The following is a 21,333-nucleotide window of genomic DNA, read 5'->3' on the forward strand; positions in this document are numbered from 1 at the left end:
TCCCAGATGAGGGAAATAATGTATTATAAGTTCACAGTTACCAGAAGAAAAAGACACAATCTTCAGAAGCAAACCCATAGCGAATGAGGACTCATCAGCTTAAGGGCTCACAGATTCAAATTCCTACACTTCACAGTCTGGGCACAAGAGTGTTATCTCACCTTGTGAGATTTCTGCACTTGTTTCCCCCTAATTTCTGCTAGCACTGTGCTCTCTCAGTTTTCAGGTCTGACTGGGCTTTCACACATTCTTTGTCTTCCAAATTAGAAAAACTCTTCCTCTTGTCTCCTTTGAAGTCTTCCTTTGAAAGCCACTTCTTCCTTCTTCCATGAATCTTTCCCCTCCTTTTCTCCCAACTGATAATCTCCTAATTTACATTAAACTTATCTAAATCACAGGAATTGTCTGTTCTCCATGTCTTTGCTAAGACTCCACTCCTTGTAAAAACACAAAAAAAGTATACTGTGTGCTATAAATATGGTAACTCATGCTAGCGCTTCTTCTCTTGCTATAAGTGACCTCAATTTACACCAATTCTAAGCAAGATGACATATCGCACTACCTGAAAATCATCTGGAACATTCTTTTCCAAAGACTATCAGGGTCTGATTCTTACTGGTTTTGCACTATAAAGTGCAAAGTGCTTTTGCACTAACTTGAACTTATTCCTGGCTGAATTTACTCCTAGCACTAGGTTAAGGAAAAGAAGACCATGAGTGTATCAAAATAAAAATCTTTTAATTAATTTTCCTAAGACAGATCAAAATAATGAAGCCAATGTGATAATAAAATAATTCAGTTGAAACTAATTAATAGCAACATTTGAGAAGGCCTTTCAAGATTTTTGGCTTTCACCAATTAGAAACTAATAAAAAGCACATAAAAGCCACTTAAAGGCCAAGCTTGCAACGACTACATCCATACTTAATTTGACACACATAAATGCTCAAAAAAATCACTTTGTTGACAGATGAGTATTAAGTTATGTTTATATACAAATTTTGCAAGATCAGAGCCTTAATTTATATTTGTTTAAGCATCTCCATTCAAAAAAAAAATCTTATGAGTGAAATTAAAGGATCTTCCAGATCAGGCATTCTATAAAACTTACCATGGATGATCAGCCTGACCTCCTTAACTTGTTTGCCAGCAGCGTTGGTGGCGCTGCACTGATAACGACCTTTGTCAATCCTTCGAGCACTCTTTATGTGTAGAACTTGATCTTTGTCCAGAAGCTCAACATTGGGATCACCCAAAAACAAGGGCCTGGAATAGAGATTATTTTGCTTCACAGAACTCTGACCCCATCCTTTCAACATTAATTTAAACTGACAGTAATAAGAAGGGGTCCTTCAATGGCAGTAATTGTACCATTACAGAGCACCATTTAGCACTAGAGCAACAGCATTAATCCAAAGAGCCACCATAAAGTGACAAACTATTATAATTAACTTTACTCCTAGTTTTTAGAAGAAACCAAAACACCAAAGTACTTAGGTCATCCAGGATGCCAGCATCAGAGCCAGAGTCCTACTCCTGATCTCAGTTTCTTTTTCTAATTACTTACGTCATGACAGTCCTTTGCTGATAACAAAACATCTGCATTTACTAGATGAAAGTGTCAACATATTAATACCAAAGAATAAGGAATTGTCACATCAGAACATCTGTGAGTACTAGCCAATGCCTATACTGAACTACATTCTCAAAGCCCAACACTATTTAAAAACACAGCCCATTTTGGTTTTCAGCCACCAAGAATTCTTCTCTTGGTATCCTTTCCTGGAAGATGAGATGAAGAACTGAAACATGCAGGCTACAAATGTATTAAGACATTTAAAGCATGCAGAACTGCACAAGGCGCTAGCTAGAAAAACGTTTGATGGGTACCATCTACCAATGAAAAAATCATGTCAGCAAAACAACTCTGTTTTAACTAATGATAAGTTTAAAGTAATCCAGGTACAATAAACTCAAAAAAAAAAGAAAGGTTACCTTTGTCTTGGTGCAAGCATTGTCTGGCTTCAAATACTGTAAATCTGCTCTGCAAGTGCCAGCGTCAGTAATAGGACAGTTCACAAAGAAAAGGAGGATGCTAACTTTTGATTAAAGAACTTGCCACATCACACCACCACAATTTTATCCGCTGACAATAACTAATTAGTTAAAAGCTGAGCTTGCTGGTACAGTGCACCTTCTTCCTCTACATTCGAAAGGAGGAATAACCTAGACACAAACCACAAAAGCTGTAATATACTTACTTGCCATCTTTGAACCAGTGAATGTCAGGAAAAGGGAAGCCTTTGGCTCTACATTCCAGACTGATTTCCTGATTGAGGATGACTGCAATTTCACCAGGGGTATCAGCACCCATTATAGTTGGTGGAACTTTAAAAGAAACATTACAGGAAGAACTGGTATTTAACCAGGAAGGTATACTATGAAACTGGAAGAAATGCAGTAGTGCATCATCCTATTCCCTTGAAACAGCTTTAGTTTTCACTGCAAAGTGACTCCTGCTCAGTCACATCATTTCTATCATGGCAAACACTTCCACACTTCTGCTGGTGAACAGTACATAAGAAGACTCCTATATTAGACTGCTGTACACCCAAAATACAGAACAAAATACCAAAGACTAAAATCCAGAAATGAAAAGCAGAATTTTGTCTGTGTTACTACAAGAATGGCAAATTTTCAGTCTTCAAAAGCCACCATGAAGAGTGCTTTAGCAACCAATATTTAATGGGCAGTGAGAGAAAGAATTAATTTATAATAAATTGAAATTTAAGGGCTTCTTAAGTCTCAATTGTTTTTCAGATCACCATCTTGGGGAAAAAAAAAAACAAAACCAAACCCAAAACCAAACACAAAAACCAAAAACATGGAACTAACCTAGTATATCTAGGTTAAACAGCTTCTCAGAACTTCCTGCTACATTTGTGGCTTTGCATGAATATTGTCCAGCATCATCAGTAGCAGCTTTAAGGAGCTTCAGTATCTTCCCATTGTGCAAAATCTGGAGAGTACTGCTTTCCACAACCTTAAAAGAACCCAAAACATTAGTCTTATGTGATCCAAGATATATCAGCCAAATATCACAGCTCGATTTTTGTAAGGAAATGGTAGTTTTAGTCTAAGAATAATCTATTTCCCCTTTCAGTTACAGCACTAATCTCCTCAACTGCTGCAATCTATTCAATATGACTTGTAGCTCAACATACAACAGAGAGTTGGAAAACCGAAGAAATTCTTCGTCCATCAGTAATGGTCAGTCACAAAGGTGCATTAAAAAAAAGGCGCATCTTAAAGTATCACTTATCAGCTACAAGTAGAAGCATAGGACTCAAGGATAATCCTGAAGAATTCAAACCTCCAAGAGTTCTTATTTCTCCATCTACAGAATGAAGAAAATACCATTATGTCCCCTCTGCAAGGACTCTGGCATCTACAATACTGGGAGATTGCTAATGCTAATTCCTAGGGGAATCTTGAAAACAAAGAGTTTACTTTTGACATATTGAACAGCTGAATTAATGGATTAGCCATATTTATCTGGCTTTCTGTGTGGGTATTCTTAGTGCAGTTTAAATATACATAAAGGCATGTACATATATTTACTTTAAATGAGTTCTCATACCAAGCACTCAAAAGTCAACGAAAAACTGACTGATGATTGCTATGTTACTTCAGTTAGGTTAATCGTACATACCTGGATATCATCTTTATACCAGGAGATGATTGGAAAGGGGTTACCAGATACTTCACAGAAGAGACTTACAGGGTGATGAACAACGACAGATGTATTTGTCACCTTTTCTTGATCTCTAATTTCAGGAGGAACTACAAGAAAGCTCAAAGTCATGTATTAAGCCTTCTATTCCAGTGATTTCCCACTTCCTCCTTCCCTCCTAAGTGAAGGACAACTGTAATCTAAATTTCTCAGACCCTCTTCATTCCCTCCCCAATGTTTCTATTTGCCTTTTGGCTCCAGACGTGTCTCCCTGTGTCCTTTCTTCTCTTTGTCAAAAAAAAAAAAAAAAGTGTCTTCTCTTGCCCAATATCAGACTCCCAGTGAAATTCACTCAAACACAGACACCATCAACATTTTAAGAGAATAATCTTTAAATTTCATCTTAAATTTAATTTTATTTAATCTTAAAATGCCATGTTATTTGCTTAGCATATAAAAGAAGCAAATTCCAGAGAGTCATCCTTCCTCTTCACTGCTCCAGTCATCACCAAGAACATCTGCCTATCATTTGTCCCACTATGAATGCAAAGAGAATAGCCTTATGTGGTGGATTAGAGAGTTCAAACCCCACTGATGAGCCCTGCTTGCACAAGATGGAATTCCTCTTTTCTCAGAATAAAGACAAGGATATAATCCTGCTCAGGCATCAGAAGTATCTCTCATGGGAAGTGAACAAGGCTCGAATAAAAGTACTCTGTTAGAAGCAAAATATCAAAACGTATCTCAAGGCCACCTGTAGAGTTTCTATTTTCCAGTTAGGATTCTGGAAGAAGAATATCAGGAGCAAGAATTCTCCTATTCTACATTCATTCTGATAAATAACTTTTCTCATATTTATATTTGAAATGCAGATCTATCACCCAATCTTTAATTTCTACAGTACAAAAGTCTTCATTTGTTAATTGCATTAAAGTTTTCAAGTATAACTAGAGCCCTCTACAAGTGCGATGCACCTAGCTCTCAGCAAAACAAAGATGGTTTGTGCATAAAGTCACACAGAACAGAAAAAACATACAAAGTACCAGAATAATAGAAATGCAAGTACTCAGATTAGATTTTATAATTTAACTGCACATGGGCAGATTTGGGGCATGCAATTTCTAGCAATAAAAGAGAAGATGTTTTTCAAGAACAGTTCCCCAACAGTTGTATTTATGATTTACCGTGAACTTTCAGATTGTATTTTCTTTCTGTGCTTCCAGCTTCGTTGGTTGCCACACAGATATACTCTCCATTATCAGAAGGTGTAACAGAAGCTATGATCAGCAGTGTCCCATCATCCAGAATTGAAATCCCTGGTTCACTGCCTGTTAGCTCTCTTCCATTACGTAGCCATTTGATGACAGGCTTTGGAACACCTAACAAGAAAAACATGAAACTTCAAGAAACGGTTCACTCAGCTCAGAATAAGACAGATTAAAACAATTCCCACTACTTGCTGGAGGTCTTACTGGCAAGGACAATGCACAGGGAGGACATGAGATTTCAAACTTAGAGGAAGCCCTGACTGTTACAGTATGATTTTAACATTGAAAATCTTAGTCCTAAACCTTATAATATCCTTGTTGGCTAGCCATGACTTTTCACAGAACTTCCACATATGGTGGTTATTTAAATCCCTATTTAAATTTTTCCACATAAAGTATAAATGGAAAATACTGTGCAGATTGTACACTTTTACCATGACAAGGAATACACAGAAGCTTAGTAGTTTTCAGTGGTCAACAGAAAAACATACTTTTGTCACTAAAGATTGTAACAATGATGCACACCTTTTGCTGCACATGGGAATGCAATGCGTTGATTTGCCACTCTTTCTTGAAAGGGACTATTGTATGCAGGGTCCAGATCATCGATAGTAGGAGACTCTGAAAGAAAATTAGACCCCCAAAAAAATTCTTTATCTCTGCTCCCAAATGTGAAAATAGGGTCTGGCAATACATAACACTTCTAACTGTCTCTCCTTCACACAAGACCAGATTCCAATAACCCCTTTACGCTCATGAAGTGTACTATACAAGCAGTCTTGATTTCAACAGGAATATTTGGGAAGCAAGCAGTACAAAGAGGCTTTCAAATTTGACTGAAATTGGTTCTCCTTAAAACCTACTATATTTGTTTTGTAGGTAGAGACAGTGTTTCTGCAAATCTGAAAAATACTATTTAAAACATTTTTTCTCATACCATGTATTAGTACTACTTCCATCCTTTGTTCCGGCATCTCATTTTAAACTGGTGTGTGGACTGAGACTATACAAAGAATATTATTTATAATCAAATAAAGTTAATGGCAGTTCTTTGTTGTTTGTAACAAGCGGTTCTCAGCACCTCTAATCCAAAGGGATCAGAATGTTGCCTTTAGACTACTATAAAGAAGAAATATTATTGCTTAGCTTAAGTCAGTCATGCTACATTGATGCATGTCAGCCCATCAAGGGAGGAGTTATACTACATATTTAAATTGGCATGTTGACCACTGTTGCCCCATGACCATTTCAATAGCATACTAACTGATTAAGTGAAGAGCTCAATTTCAGCTCATGCTAAATTCCAATTCCATTTAAAGCTGTGACACCAGGCTTTGAGGTTCAGAGACAGTCTCTGAAAGTGTGAGACATCTGAACACACAGAGTTAATATTGGAAAAAGTGGTTTCCCATACTGGAATCTGATTTTAATTACCTACTACAAAACCAAATCATAAGTAGCTTGAAGATTTTTTTTTTTTTAAATTTAAAAAAAAAAAGTAATGTATTTTGAGTTTCTTCTTCTTATTTCTGCAAACTCTCCAAAGACGGATTTGCCTATTCTAATTTTCCTTAATTAACACAAGAACATAACATTTAAAGCAGATTTTGATTTTGCATCATGTAACAGTCAACAGCAAAGAGCATTGCTCTCCAAAACACAAACCAGACAGCACTGACATGAAATTATACCTAGCCAGGGCAGGAGGCAAGATTACAGCCCTAACATAAATACCTTGAACTTGTACCGTTATCTCTGACATGTCACTGCCTGCTACGTTACTAGCGACACACTTGTAGGTTCCAGCATCGGGAAGCTGGATGTTGCTGATGCTTAGAGCTCCATCCAGGCTGTGGATAAACTGCCCACCATTTATCGGCACAGCACTTCTGCTTTTGAACCAAGTGATTGTTGGGGGAGGGATCCCCTGGGCGCTGCAGGGTATGTCAACTCTGTGGCCAGCTTGGACTTTCAAAACTCGAGGCCCACGCTGTATCTTTGGAGGAACTAAAGAAGACAAGTTTAGTCCACAGTAATGCAAAGAAAATTATGTACAAGATCATTCTTAAGGCTAACAGAGTTGGGTTTGTTCAGCCTGGAGAAGAGAAGGCTCTGGAGAGACCTTATTGTGGCCTTTCAGTACTTAAAGGGGGCTTATAAGAAAGACAGGGACAGACTTTTTAATAGGGCCTGCAGCAATAGGACAAAGGGTAATGATTTTGAACTAAAAGAGGGTAGATTCAGACTAGATATAAGAAAGAAATTTGTTGCGATGAGGGTGGTGAAACAGTGGAACAGGTTGCCCAGAGAGGTGGTAGATGCCCCATCCCTGGAAACATTCAAGGTCAGGTTGGACGGGGCTCTGAGCAACCTGATCAAGCTGATGTTGTCCCTGCTCATTGCAGGGGGGTTGGACTGGATGACCTTTAAATGTCCCTTCCAACCCAAAGTATTCTATGACTTTATGAAATTCTTTTCCATTTTTGTCATTTTAGAAAATATGCTCCTTTATTCACTGAAACCAAATTCTCTCAGGTGACTAAAGAAGCAGGCCTGCATGTCCTTTACATAGGATAGGATATACGATACCCTACTGCTTGAAATTTATTTGAAGAAGCTACATTTCAAATTCTACTGCATGACTTCGCATATGAGTAGTGTAATATTATTATACTGAGTACATTTTAAGACCTATGGGTAACTGGCTCTTCATAACACAAAACAGTTCAAAAGCCTTTATGATAAAGTTAATTACATTTTCCTTTTGACATTTTAATTTCTTTCCTCTAATCCCTGATCTTTGCATGCTTCCAAATATGAGTTCGGACAAGGAGATAAAATATGACTGGAAGAGATTTAGCTGGTCCCAAAGACTAATATAAATCCAACATAACTCTCTTGCCACAATGTTTTTCTTTCCAAGGATCACTGACAATAAAAAGACCTATAAAGAATATCTGAAACAATAACAAGTGCCTTTTTTCCAGGCTCTCTGTTAATGTACAATTACAGATAATCAAAGATGTGCACTGATATCAGACTTCTCTACACACAGAACCAGACAGTAGTCTGTTATAGCCATTGTAATTGAATTAGTGTAGTCTGAAGGTTTCAGAGCTGCTGGGGGCAGGAGTTCCAATCTGGTACATTCGTGGTATGTGGTCCACTTCAAAGACATGTGCTGGCAATGGGCATTGGCAGCAACACTTCCAAACTCTGCATGAGCCATCTATACACCCTCAACTACTACTGGTCAGCCTCGTCTGGGCTGTGCCAGGCCATGGCTGCTGCACCCACTCTCCTATGTGCTTTAGCACTGGCAGGAGGTACATGTGCCACAGCCTGCGTTTCTGACACAGGTAAGGAGGAATAAACAAGAGAGCACGGAGCTAACAACACATGACCTTGTGCAAGTGGTTAAGAGATGTGGCTAGGGCCCCAGTAAGGGGAGAGTAGGAGAGAAACAAGGGAGTGTGAATGTGATGATCTATGGTAAGGAGACGGAAGGGGACATGGGTCCTAGCTTCAGCAAGAGCAACTAGACACCTTCACAGAGGGGGAGGAAGGTGCATACAAGCTGAGGTGCTGGTTTGAACAGAGAAAGTACAGTAAGATGGGTTAAGGTATTAGTTTGCGAAGGTGGGTACAGCAGAATATATATGCATATAGCTGTGCACCAAGACAGAAGCAGCTGCCTATCCACAGGTGGCACAGTTGCACACTGGTTCCGCTACCACCTGAGCAGGTATACAAGCAAACTTTGACATTCACTACCAAAAGAGCTTGGATATGTAATTCCCATCAAGTTGGTGGGAACTTGACACCTGCGTTTTGCTATTCTCAGCCACTGTTTGCAAACTTACTGCTGAGAAACCTCTTGCACAGAGAAGATCCAAGTGCATTAGAACAAGTTTTCAGTTCTTGAAACTCTGGCTGGCTTAAGAGTCAAATGTCATACTGTGCTATCATTCTTCCATGAGTCTAAGGAACATTAAAGGAAGGGGAGGGGTGTGCGTGTGTATGCATGTATGTATATATGTGTGTTTGTATACAATATTTCCTCTCCACAAAATCAATAACAACTTGCATATGAAGATAATATGACCTGAAAGGTCAATAGTATTTAATGCACATAAGAAAAAATGTTTGAAAAGGTCTGCTTGATGATGAATTCCATGCAGAAACTTGCAGATGATTATCCTTTAAGTTAAAACTTACCATGTACGCTTAGCTTCACTGACTGAGTCACATTCCCAGCAATATTTGTGGCTACACAGATATACATTCCACTGTCTGAAACTTGTGTCTCACTGATCTTCATTGACCCTGAGGGTAGGAAAGTGTGTCTGGAAAAATAAGAAGCACATACACTGTATAAACATGTATTGAAAGGTGAATGACCTCTACTTAGACATTGGTAATGATTGCTACAAGCTAAAATAACACCATTCTACAGGGCACACTGAGCTGTGCCATATTACTAAACTACGACTTAAATTTTCTCGTTTTTTCTAACTCTTAGTACTGAGTCACTACCTTCAGAATACACAGCAAATATCTAAAATATAAGATCCAAATTACAAAATTTGGTTCTAGCAACTTACAGGACACATTAAAATCTGTCTTGTTTCTAGAAATGAAAAAAAAACAACCAAACAAAAAACAAACAACAACAACAAAAAACCCAACCCACAACATAAACCAACAGGTAGAGAAATGGAGCTCTTCAATCTCCTGTCAAAAATTTTTGCTCAGCCCAGGTGAGCGGAGTCAGAAAGCTAAACAACTTCTTATGCTACTTCATCCTGGCAAAAAAAGATGTTACATTGATTCAAGATTGAAGAGGGGATTCTGAAGAGTATTCCTGTTTCAAAACTGCCAGTTCTGGTGTTTATAGAAATTGTCATTATTCATCAGTAAATAGTTAACTACACAGCATTAAATTTTACCACAGTTCTGGTCACAGGCCTGTAACATTACAAGATACATTGGGCAGCTAAGCCAAAATCTTCTTATGTAGAAGTCAAAAGTAATAGAGATAGGGAAAATAAATGAGGAGGAAAGAAAAAATGACAGCTAAGAATTGACAAGAAGAAATTCAACTCTAGCACTCAAGGTTATATACGGAATTTAGGCAAAGTTGGTGGGAATTGGTGGTATCATCTGTCTTCCTTTCTCTGGCACTGTCTAATTAGGACAATGTGGGCATAATTTAGGACAAATATGGGCATAAATGGTGAATTTTGGGATTGCAATGTTCCGGAGAGATGAACAGAAAGAAAGTGAAGTGCACTTCCTCCAGGCCACCCAAATCTGTCTGGTATTATGATTCCTCCTCTGTTGCCCATATCTTTCCTAACTTTTTTTTTTTTTTTAAAAATAACCCCCAAAAGACAGATTGCTAGGGCAACTTATCTTCCACTACTTTGTCCGCTAACTACATTTGCTTTCTGACAAAAGTTTCTTCATTTCTGATTTCACTCTTCTCTTGTTTACTGGTCAGATTTCTAACATCATCTTTGGGTGGTCTCAAACAATTTTGTTTGGACTAACTCTTTAACTTTTGCTGACATCTGTAAACAATTTTATGGAATGGACTGAGCTGGACTTTTGCTACTCTGGACAACTTAGATCTCTCCACAACAGCCATGAGCAAGTAGCCTAATTTATCAATGTCTCCTGAAGTAAAATGAGGACAAGTAAGGGATCAAGAATGAGGATTTGTTAGTGCATACCACGTGCTCACAAGACAGCGGAAAATTCCACACAGATTACTAACAACAAATCAAGTCTCTGTGCACAAGCCTCCTTCACCAAATATGCTGGCCCAGCAGCTATTAGTTGCTGAGGCTGTTGCAGACTCACTGGAATGGGTGTCTCTGAGGTGCAGATTTGGCCACAAGGGAAAGAAGCTCGCCTTCAGGTCTGTATGATTCCTTAATTCAGTTCAGACACTGGCTGATTCCTTCCACTTGGATCAGTTAGAGACACTAGACAACAGGCACAGCCATCGCTACAATGTGCATTTGGGCAGCATTACCATTTCCTGGTTTATGAATACAGCTGTAGCCTTTACCCCTTCTGAGGTATCTTGAAGACTAGAAAGCACAAGCATGCCCCGTGACAGTACCTGGCACTTCAACTGGAACATACAGAAAAATAATCACCTACACATTTCCTCTCCTATTTTGTACCATACTAAAATAATAAGGAATAACTCCAACATTGTGGCCCATGCTGCATACAAGACAGTCCCCAACTCTTCATTCTCTAAGGCTGTCAACCCAATATTTTTATGATTATTTAGCTATGTTTTCACATGTTCAAGAATATCTGGAGAGTTTTTGGATCCAAAACACAGCAAGTAATGAGCCTTTATAAGCACTCCCAAACATTTATCATCATCTGTATTCTACTGGCAGCCCAGACTTCATATGAATAACAGACACTGCTCCCCTGAGCATAAATATGAAGTGCTTAAGAAAAGAAAAACAGTTTCTAAACATTTATAATCAGGCACAGATTATGTGTCTCTGGGCACCACCGCAGTACAAATATAACAGGGTCTCTTTCATCTTGGCCTCCTGAGATTGCATATAAACACGCACTGGAATGGAAGCTGTACAATGATGCATGGTCTTAGTATCCAGAAAGAGACATACACGTGTTTGGGGAAAGAGAGTTTCAAGACATAGTAAAACAGGGTCCTCATGCAGGACAACTTAATACCTTCTGATTGATCCTGTGGCAATTAGAAATTATATCCCCTTCCAAAATCTTGAAAGCTTAGATGCAATTTCACTTTTCATTTGTTTTCATCAAACATTGTTACCTTGGAGAGAATGGAGATATGAGCTGCATTTCCTTGGCCCATGTAATTATGGGGGGTGGCAAGCTCTTTACTTCACATGGGAGTGTGACATCTTCCCCTGCAATTACCGAGATCTCTATGGGTTTATCATATGCATTTCCTTGCTGGTCTCCAGGCCTTGATACTCTAGGTTTCACTATAACGTGGAACATATTAAGAAGCTGCAATGAATATACGTATTTGTAGAAATGTGACACCAATTTTACTTCAGGTTAAATATCTGGTTTTTATGAGGTATATAACATTACAATTCTATTTTTAATGCATGTCTGCAATAGACATAAATCACTATAATACTGACGTACAGTGCCTGTACCTCAGATTCTGCCTGATGCCTACATGCAATACCACAAATACCATCAAGACTGCGCTATCTACCCAAAAAGCTGGACAGCAACATATATATGTAGTTCATGCATATGCTGAGCTCTCTATTGCATAGGTAGTTTGCAACCAATACCTGAACTATGTTACATTACATCACCAACAGCTACAAGCCATAAAAGCCTTGCAAAGCAAGCCTGCATCTAGATTAAAGTTTTGATAATATTGGGAGATGGTGTGAAGCTTTGGGACCAATGGGATTAATGGATCTTCATTCTTCTATCAGCAGGGACTTCTATTCCTATACAGGTACTTCCTGTATTCCTATACAGGTACTCCTATTCACTTCCATAAAAGATTAAATGATCAGACCAAGATCCTAGTCCACAAGCTCAAGGTAACAGGTATCAGGAGGTTTTAAGACAATTTTAACAGCTAAAGGATATAGGCCTTTCAGTATCACGAATTTCTAAAATTGGCTATTATAGGATCCAGTGATCTATGACAAAGTCAAAAGCACTAATTAGAGATTAGCTTAAATCCCATTTGCACTGTGGATATACTAGTTCACAATCCACTGAGTGGGTTTTACCGTCTAAAGTAGAATGCAATGGGGGGAGAAAGACAGTGACACTATATTTGATTTTAGCTCATACATACCATAGACAGTCAGCTGGACTTTCCGTGTAGCATAACCAGCAGCATTGGTTGCAGTGCACAAATATTCCCCCGTCTCTTCACCCCCTGGTGAAACTACATACAGACTTCCATCAGACCCTGCAGAAAATTTCACATTGCTGGAAAGAATTACTTCTCCTTTCTGTGGAAAGAAGGGGAAAAAAAAATAGTCCACAGCACCTGGATGTTCTAAAATAAAAAAAAATTACAATCATTTAATTCAATAAAAGCTGAAGCTTACAGAGATAGAATAAAATCTAATGAAAACATAAAAACAATTAAAGGAATATAAAAATGCCACTTTCCATCATCTATCAGCAGTCCTGGTTAACAGGGGAGGTCCCTGATGACTGGAGGCTTGCCAATGTGACACCCATCTATACAAGAAGGGCCAGAAGGAGGAGCCAGGAAACTACAGGTCTGTCAGCCTGACCTCAGTACCAGCAAAGATTATGGAGCAGTTCATCTTGAGTACGCTCAACAGGCATGTGCAGGTCAACCAGGGGATTAGGCCCAGCCAGCATGGATTCATGAAAGGCAGATCCTGCCTGACCAACCTGATCTCCTTCTGTGACCTGGTGACCCACCTAGCGGATGAAGGAAAGGCTGTGGATGTCATCTACCTGGACTTTAGTAAAGCCTTTGACACTGTCTCCCACAGCATTCTCCTTGGGAAGCTGGCAGCTCATGGCCTAGGCAGGTGTACTCTTCGCTGGGTGAATTAACTGTCTGGATGGCTGAGCCCAGAGAGTTGTAGTGAATGGAGTTGAATCCAGTTGGCGACTGGTCACAAGCAGTGTTCCCCAGGACTCTGTTTTGGGGCCAGTTCTGTTTAATATCTTTATCAACGATCTGGATGAGGGGATTGAGTGCACCCTCAGTAAGTTTGCAGATGACACCAAGTTGGGTGGGAGTGTTGATCTGCTGGAGGGTAGGATGGCCCTGCAGAGTGATCTGGACAGGCTGGATCACTGGGCTGAGGCCAACTGTATGAGGTTCAACAAGGCCAAGTGTTCAAAAAACGGGTAGACGTGGCACTTTGGGACATGGTTTAGTGGGCATGGTGGTGTTGGGTTGATGGTTGGATTGATGATCTTGGAGATCCTTTCCAACCTTAATGACTCCTAGTTTTCACTTTCATTAAAAAATAATCCAGCCACCAAGCCAGGAAACATGAAATTACTACTCTAGCCTTAATCGGTTTAGTGGTGGACTTGGTAGCATTAGGTTAATGGTTGGAGTGGATGATCTTAAAGGTCTTTTCCAACCTAAACGATTCTGTGTTCTATGTTAGTTCCTGTAGCATCTCCCTTAGCTTACCCCATTCCTGTGATCCGTTCATATGAAAACTGCTATATTTTTAATATAACACTGGGTCAGATTTTTCACTGTGAAATATGTTTCATGCTCTTTAATGCAGTTCTGTAGACCAAACAATTTGCAGGCAGTCTGACTAAACGGAGCAATATTTGAATTTACATTTCAGTACTGCTTTTATTGTTTATGGCTGAGATGGACAAAATATATTCAATTAACTAAGAAGCCTGGCCCCAAAATTCCATCCATACAAATTAACTAACTTCAACTAACTTTTCACACTCCTTGAGTGGCACTGTCTAAGCAGTAACAACAGCAGAAGTACAGGGATTCTTATGCAGAATACTTGATACTTTTTACAGACCCCAATTTTTTTTAAAAAATTCAAGTTTTCAACTGGTTAATTTTGACATTGATTTCTGATGTCAAAACATCTTGTCAAGGACATGATTGAAAAGTCATAGATGGTTAACCCCAGAATGCCATTATTAGACACACTTTACCTAGAGGAAAATTTAATCTTAAAAGTAAGGCTCCAAAACAAAAATGAACTTTCAGCCTGGCAGGTTGCCTAATCTCAAATTATCAACTCGTAACAGGAATATGAACAATTTCTAAAGTGTTCAAAACAAAGATACAGCAATAACCAAAGCCCTTCCGAAGAACAGAACATTGATCTATGGCTGGACCATGGCCAGAAAGAACTGCTCTAAGAAACAAAAGCAGATACGAACAGATAGAGATTTCCAGGTCCCTCACAACTGAGGCTTTTGGCCGCGTTTCTTGCATGTACTTTTTATGACAACTAAATGATGCGTTCAATCCATCTTTCACCATGAACAGCTCAAAGATGAGAAATTACCTTGGACCAGACAATAGATGGCTTAGGAACTCCACTTGCTTTGCACGGTAACGTTACTGGGATTCCTTCAATGGTACTAAATATCTGCTGTCCATGTTGAATAACAGGCAGAACTAAAAATAAATGCAAACACTAAACACATGCAGAAGACAGATTTCAAACCATGGCACAACTCTTACAATAAAATCCCTATATTCAATTACTACTTCATACAGACAGCAGGGTTTGGAAATTTTCGGCCTCTTCTCTGAACCCTAACATTGACAATGACACTTTCTCCTCCACTGTCCAGTCTTTCATGACAGAATAAATACTTGTTCATAAAAAAGCACGTCAGCCATAGGTTGATCATTGCATTAGGTACCTGGAGTTTTAAACTAACTGTAGATATTTCACATAGTTGATTGCAATCATTTCAGAAAATCTTTGTCACAATATCCTCTGACAACATTTTAGGCCTAGTTTCCCGAAATGATACTGTACATGATTCAACTTATACAGCACCTTTCATGAGAATGGGTTCAATATTTTTGGTGCTGAATCAATTTCCATCAACAGACAACATTTTGAACAGAACAGATATAAGAGTGAAGAACTGATCACACTCCAAGCTTATTTAATATTTGTTATAAATGCTACAAAGCTGTGCTAACTGCAGTAATGGTTTCTGCAGGGACTGACTGACTGACAGAACTTGAATAAAAATACCAGATCACTTCACAAAATCAGTAATAAGAGATAACAAGAACCCCAGTTCCCCTACTTAAGTGAGCTGGTTTTGAATTACCCACAGAAAAAAAGATCAGATTTAAGGCTATAATACCAAAAACTTGATCATTCTAAAGCCATACAAATATATTACTTTCTGTTCTCAAGTTCTGAAATATTAAAAAAAAGCTAGCGTTGACATGGAAGACCTTATCAGACACTGAGTACTTGCCTGTATTAAAAAATAATAGCTATTCTTAAGATAAAAGGATGTTCCAGCACCTTCAGTGAAGCTTAAAATAGATTAATTTAACACATGAGAGAATTTCAGGCTGTAAACCATGAAGTGGTTGTGACCCCACACAGAGTTATTACAAGTATCCTCAGCTGAAATACAGATGGGTTACCACAATGCTAACACTTTGTCTTGCTGTCAGTGTAATTTTTGGTATGTTTTAATTAAAGAAAAAAAAGGGCAGGGGGACACCCCCCAAAAAACAAACACATTTTGCCAAACTCATAATTCATTTTAATATTAATTCTCCCATGAGCTGTGCTTCCTCACATCAGTAATGAAACCCCAGACAGCGCTTTTCATGGTTTTCCAGTAAACTTCCACTTGCATCTGTTTTGTTAATAAAGCTGGAGATGAAGACTGCACAGCCCAACCTTTGTGGATCTTTAAAAGTGAGGATCTCTTACGATCACAAAATGGTGTTATTTTTATTTTCTTTTAAAAGCAGTCTCGATCCTTCTTTCCTGGGCAGTGGATCCAATTTCCCACCATGTTACTTTACAAAGTAACATCATTACAAATGAGGAAATTGGAGAAATTAGTATAATTGTAACAAAAAAGCTCTAGTGAGAGCTCCTGTTAGTAAGCAATGCACTCTCATCTTGCATACAGCACAAAAGCAATAAGACAGTGTTCCTTACCATACACATTAACAGTAGTAGTTTTGTTGCTTGTCCCAGCAACATTACTTGCCATGCAGGTATAATCACCGCCATCCTGCAGCCGAACTCTTTCAAGGTGCAGGCTTCCATCACTGCGAACATTAATGTAGGGATTGGGAACCAGCTGCCAAAAGAGTGATGTAATGTTTTACTGAAGAAGATACTTGATAATATTTACTTTGGCATGCAGCATGGCTTTACTCAACTATTTCACATTCTTAAAAACTATATGTTCATGGAGAATTTTACTAGATCTTTTCCTACCTTCCATGTTTCATAAAAAGCTAATTTTAAATAAGAATTTTGGTAGCACCTCATATTTACTGCTGGAGTGAGATTAAGGTCTGCAACAGCAACTCTGCTCTGCTGCACTACCACTCATGCTTATAATTGTGCACTGAAGTGAAAACGAACTTAGCTGAATTATTTTACTCTATTTTTTATTGGTTATTCCAGTAACCCAATTTGATCACAGATCAGCTCTTGACGAGTGCAATGACTTGTTCTTCCACAAACAGATCCTTTTTCTTTTCTGGTTGTCAAAACCTTCTAACTTGATATATCCCTCAAGTAGAAACCAGCTCTGAAGTACATAATTGTGAAAGATAAGAAAAGTTACAGCTTTCACAAAAGAAATTTTTTAAAAGGTATATATCCTATAGCAACAACAACAACAAAAAAAATTCCATGAGCTCAGCAACATAGACTTGCCTTACAGAAATGCTGTTAGAATGCAAAATTGTTCCAGTCATGCCGTGCTCATAAAAAGCTGCATTCTTCTCTAAATATAACTTACTCTAACACTTTCCTTGGAGTGTAGCTTTTGCTGTGAGTTTACAATTACAGGAAACTAGCACTACTACACAGACTAATTAGCAACTCAACAAGGAGGATTCTGCCAGTATTTCTCACAGAAGTTGCAGCCTGTGCTACTTGCACTTACACAGTCTAAAGAGAAGTCCAATGATTCCCAGTGATTCAAAAATTGAGCAGAAAATTCTAGCAAGCAAATGGTCAAGTAGTGCCAGGGTTCTGCTTGGTGACAATAAATAAAAAAAATATTGCTATCATTTTTTTTAATTACAGCTGTGGAGAAAGGGCTTTAGGGAGAAATTAGCAAACAAGATAAAAAGCAGGGCTTCAAAGGGAAGCTGAAGACAGTAATTTGGCTACTACTAAAAGAAATGAAACATCACCCAGACAATTAACCTAGGTGCAGTGTCTACACCACCTTTCTGTCTGCAGGAGTTATAACTTGGCAATGGTATGCTCTCAAGGGGGAAAAAAACATACATGGTTTCCTGCTCTGAGAAGTGCACCACTATGAAATGTGCAGGGATGCTGACATTTATCTTATCCCATCAGCAACATTAAAAGTCATGAAGCTAAAAACCCCTAAATCTAGAGAAAATTTCTTGTATCTTTAGATTTAAAAAAATAGGGAAAAAAATGATTTTCAGTTACCAGGGTTTAAATTCCAGCACTTTTGTCATTCTGGTGGGGTATTCCACTAGCATTCCTATATTCAGAGCCTAAGGCTGAAATTCAGGAGCTAAAGAGAATACATAAAACTGCTTTGCAAGTAAGTAAAGTAGAAGATAAAAGTAGAAGATAAAAGGACAATTCACAAATACTTTGGTTGCAAGTTCTTTTCTAGACCTTTGCATCCTCCACTACCATCTCCTATTCCCTGATCTCCCTTCAGAGTTAGAAATTTCCTAGCGTGGACAGTGATCAGAGTGAGGCATAATATCAGAATGCCACACTTCCACTTCTGTATTTTGAACAGTAATAAACTACCATTTCTTGGGGGAATGGCTGTACTCCAAAAGACAGCGCCTGTAGAAACTCAGAAGCATCTATGCCATACAAATACAGCCAACTGGCTTCTCCTAAGGAGGCAGCAGCTCCTGCTGAGTGGTGACTGTCTGCTGTAATTCACCTCAATGACACTGGATCCTCGTTTCCAGTGAGTCAGTCCAATCACATGAAGCATCTTTATTTGCAAGCATAAAATCTATCAGTATATTTGTACATCAACTTTTGTAAATTAAACCAAGTTGTTATCATGGCTTGAAATGTCAGTTGTAGATTTTCTCTGCCAATATGTCTTACAGGAAACAAAACAGTCTTACCACCATACTGTTTTTAATCCACCTCCGGTCTGGAATAGGGTTTCCAGCAAGCAGTACACATGGCAAAGTGAGCTGCTGCCCCTCAATTACATTGGCTGTGGCTGGACTTACTCCAATCAGAGGTGTAACTTGAACAAAAGAAAATAAATTATTAGGAATCTTTAATATATTCGTGTAACGTATTACATTTGAATTTTTATTATTAGTCCTGTCACTGATGCTACTTGCAGCAGCTTCACACAAAGGTCTCCTTGTGCAAGGTACTATATAAATATAGAGTAAGAAACATTTCCTACAATGAAAACTATATGATTTAAACAGAAAGGGGAAAAAAAGGGGTAAAAAAAAAAAATGTAGCTTTCAACAAAAAGCATGAAAGTTCCAACATACTTAATTTTACAACAAAAAATACCAGATGGGGTTCTGGTATCAGAAATATCAACGATACAGGCAGAAAAAAATACATGTACAACGATCCTAAGACTAAGGAATACCAGCAAATGGAAGATGTTGTCCAGCTGAAATTGGATCCAATCCAGCATTTCCTTGAAAACTCAGGTTACCCTGGATACCAAGTTGATATATCATTTTTCCTTACTTGGGCAAAATACCGAAGAACAAAAGTAGCAGGTTTGGCAAGGACAAAAAATAAGTGGTAATTTCCTTTGGGCATAAAATTGTAAGGGATTAGAATAGAGGTCAACAGCCTGGCAGAAAATTCTGCACACTCTGTAAAGAGCCAACAGAAAGCACTCCTGTGCACATGCTTTATAAATTAATTTTAAATAATGGGGATTAAATAATGCTTTTAAACAGGTAAAAACATGTTGTCTATCAAACACTACTAGCATTTCCACCACATGTATTAAGTTAACAAATGGTTTCTTTGATGGCAGATGGACTCCATTCTTATCCTCCCGCAAATGTACACATTCCATTATTTTTCCTTTTATTGCCAATTGTCCAACTGAGATAATAAACAACTCCTTAATAGCACAGCTACTGTCAAAGCTAGACACTTACTGGCTTTGTGGATCACCAAGATTCCTTTCCAGTTATATCAACACACTGACCTAAACAAGTTCATTGCTGCTTTTTTTTTTTTTTTTTTTTAAGATTAATTAAATGGCAGAAACCCCATCATTAGCATTCATCATTATGGTGATTTTTCATTCCTTAGTAAACTTACTTAGGAATAAGAAACAGAAGACAAGATAAATCACATTTAAGGTCCATGTTACAAAGTGTAGATGGAACTAGTTCAAATTAATGTAGCCAGTGAAAAGACAATGTTCTAACGTGCTAAATTCACTGAAATAAATGACAATATTCCATGCAAATGTCTTCTGATTCAGTTTGTGTGGATGACCAGCGGGGTTAGCTCAGTTGGTTAGAGCATGGTGCTAATAACGCCAAGTTCACAGGTTCAATCCCTGCTCACTGCAGGGGGGTTGGGCTCGATGATCTCTCAAGGTCCCTTCCAACCCAAAGCATTCTATGATTCTATATGTGTAAATATAGCTATAGATAAAAGCATATAGATATGTCACCATGTATGTACATAACCTGCAGACATTCTATTTGTTGTACAAACACCACCAACTATTGCCTCCTCAGTATATTCCAGGTACTGAAATGTTGCCAGTCCTTCCTTTTACTGTCATCACTGACATTAACCAGTCTTACCCAGTCCAGTTACTGTGATCATGGCTGGGCGTGACTGAATCCTTCCAAACTGGTTCTCAGCTTCACAGATATAAGTTCCTTCATCACTGACCCACAAACCTAGAGGCAGGGCAGGAAGGTGGGGGAATAGATCAGATTGCAGCATCTGAAGTGATACTGGAAAGTTTGCAATACATGGATACCCTATCCTTTTATCTTTCAGTTTTAAATATTCATTTTTGACCACATCATTCCTTTCCATCTGTCGCCAAGTACAGAAGCAATGACTATATGTACACTTGAATAAAAAAAGCATTATATACATACATGATACTTTTCATCACTTTATCGCTCTCCACAACTACCCGAAAGGAGGTTGTAGTGAGGTGGCTGTCAGTCTCTTCTCCCAAGTAACAAGTGATAAGATGAGATGAAACAGCCTCAAGTTGTGCCAGGGGAGGTTTAGATTAGATATTATGAAAAATTTCTTCACCAAAAGGGTTGTCAAGCATTGGAACAGGCTGCCCAGGGAAGTGGTTGAGTCCCCATCCATGGAGGTATTTAAAAGACATGTAGATGTGGTGCTTAGGGACATGGTTTTGTGGTGGACTTGGCAGTGCTAGGTTAACAGATGGACTTGATGACCATAAAGGTCTTTTCCAGCCTAAACGATTCTATGATATATTGCATATACTTTAATACAGTATACCCTAATGTGCATAAATAATATATGGCAGTACACTATATATCCACACATACATATACTAGCATGTAGTGCGTTTACTGTGGAATACTGCTTACTACATACAGGATTG

The 21,333-nt window shown here is 38.4% G+C and overlaps 1 protein-coding gene across 1 annotated transcript in view; it reads right to left on the minus strand.

Annotated features, from left to right (window-relative positions):
- HMCN1 (hemicentin 1) overlaps positions 1 to 21,333 on the minus strand; it is a 213,424-nt gene that overhangs the window by 100,971 nt on the left and 91,120 nt on the right. The window contains exons 17-30 of the mRNA XM_075710119.1: positions 20,540 to 20,638; positions 18,854 to 18,981; positions 16,698 to 16,842; positions 15,054 to 15,166; positions 12,857 to 13,016; positions 11,834 to 12,008; positions 9,220 to 9,347; positions 6,736 to 7,008; positions 5,527 to 5,622; positions 4,918 to 5,112; positions 3,713 to 3,843; positions 2,896 to 3,043; positions 2,262 to 2,388; positions 1,112 to 1,266 (exon numbers count right to left, since the gene is read on the minus strand). Coding sequence (XP_075566234.1) covers positions 1,112 to 1,266; positions 2,262 to 2,388; positions 2,896 to 3,043; positions 3,713 to 3,843; positions 4,918 to 5,112; positions 5,527 to 5,622; positions 6,736 to 7,008; positions 9,220 to 9,347; positions 11,834 to 12,008; positions 12,857 to 13,016; positions 15,054 to 15,166; positions 16,698 to 16,842; positions 18,854 to 18,981; positions 20,540 to 20,638 — 2,073 coding nt within the window. The remainder of the gene's footprint in view (positions 1 to 1,111; positions 1,267 to 2,261; positions 2,389 to 2,895; positions 3,044 to 3,712; positions 3,844 to 4,917; positions 5,113 to 5,526; positions 5,623 to 6,735; positions 7,009 to 9,219; positions 9,348 to 11,833; positions 12,009 to 12,856; positions 13,017 to 15,053; positions 15,167 to 16,697; positions 16,843 to 18,853; positions 18,982 to 20,539; positions 20,639 to 21,333) is intronic.

This window comes from Pelecanus crispus, chromosome 5 (genome assembly GCF_030463565.1).
Source record: "Pelecanus crispus isolate bPelCri1 chromosome 5, bPelCri1.pri, whole genome shotgun sequence".
NCBI classification, from domain to species: domain Eukaryota; kingdom Metazoa; phylum Chordata; class Aves; order Pelecaniformes; family Pelecanidae; genus Pelecanus; species Pelecanus crispus.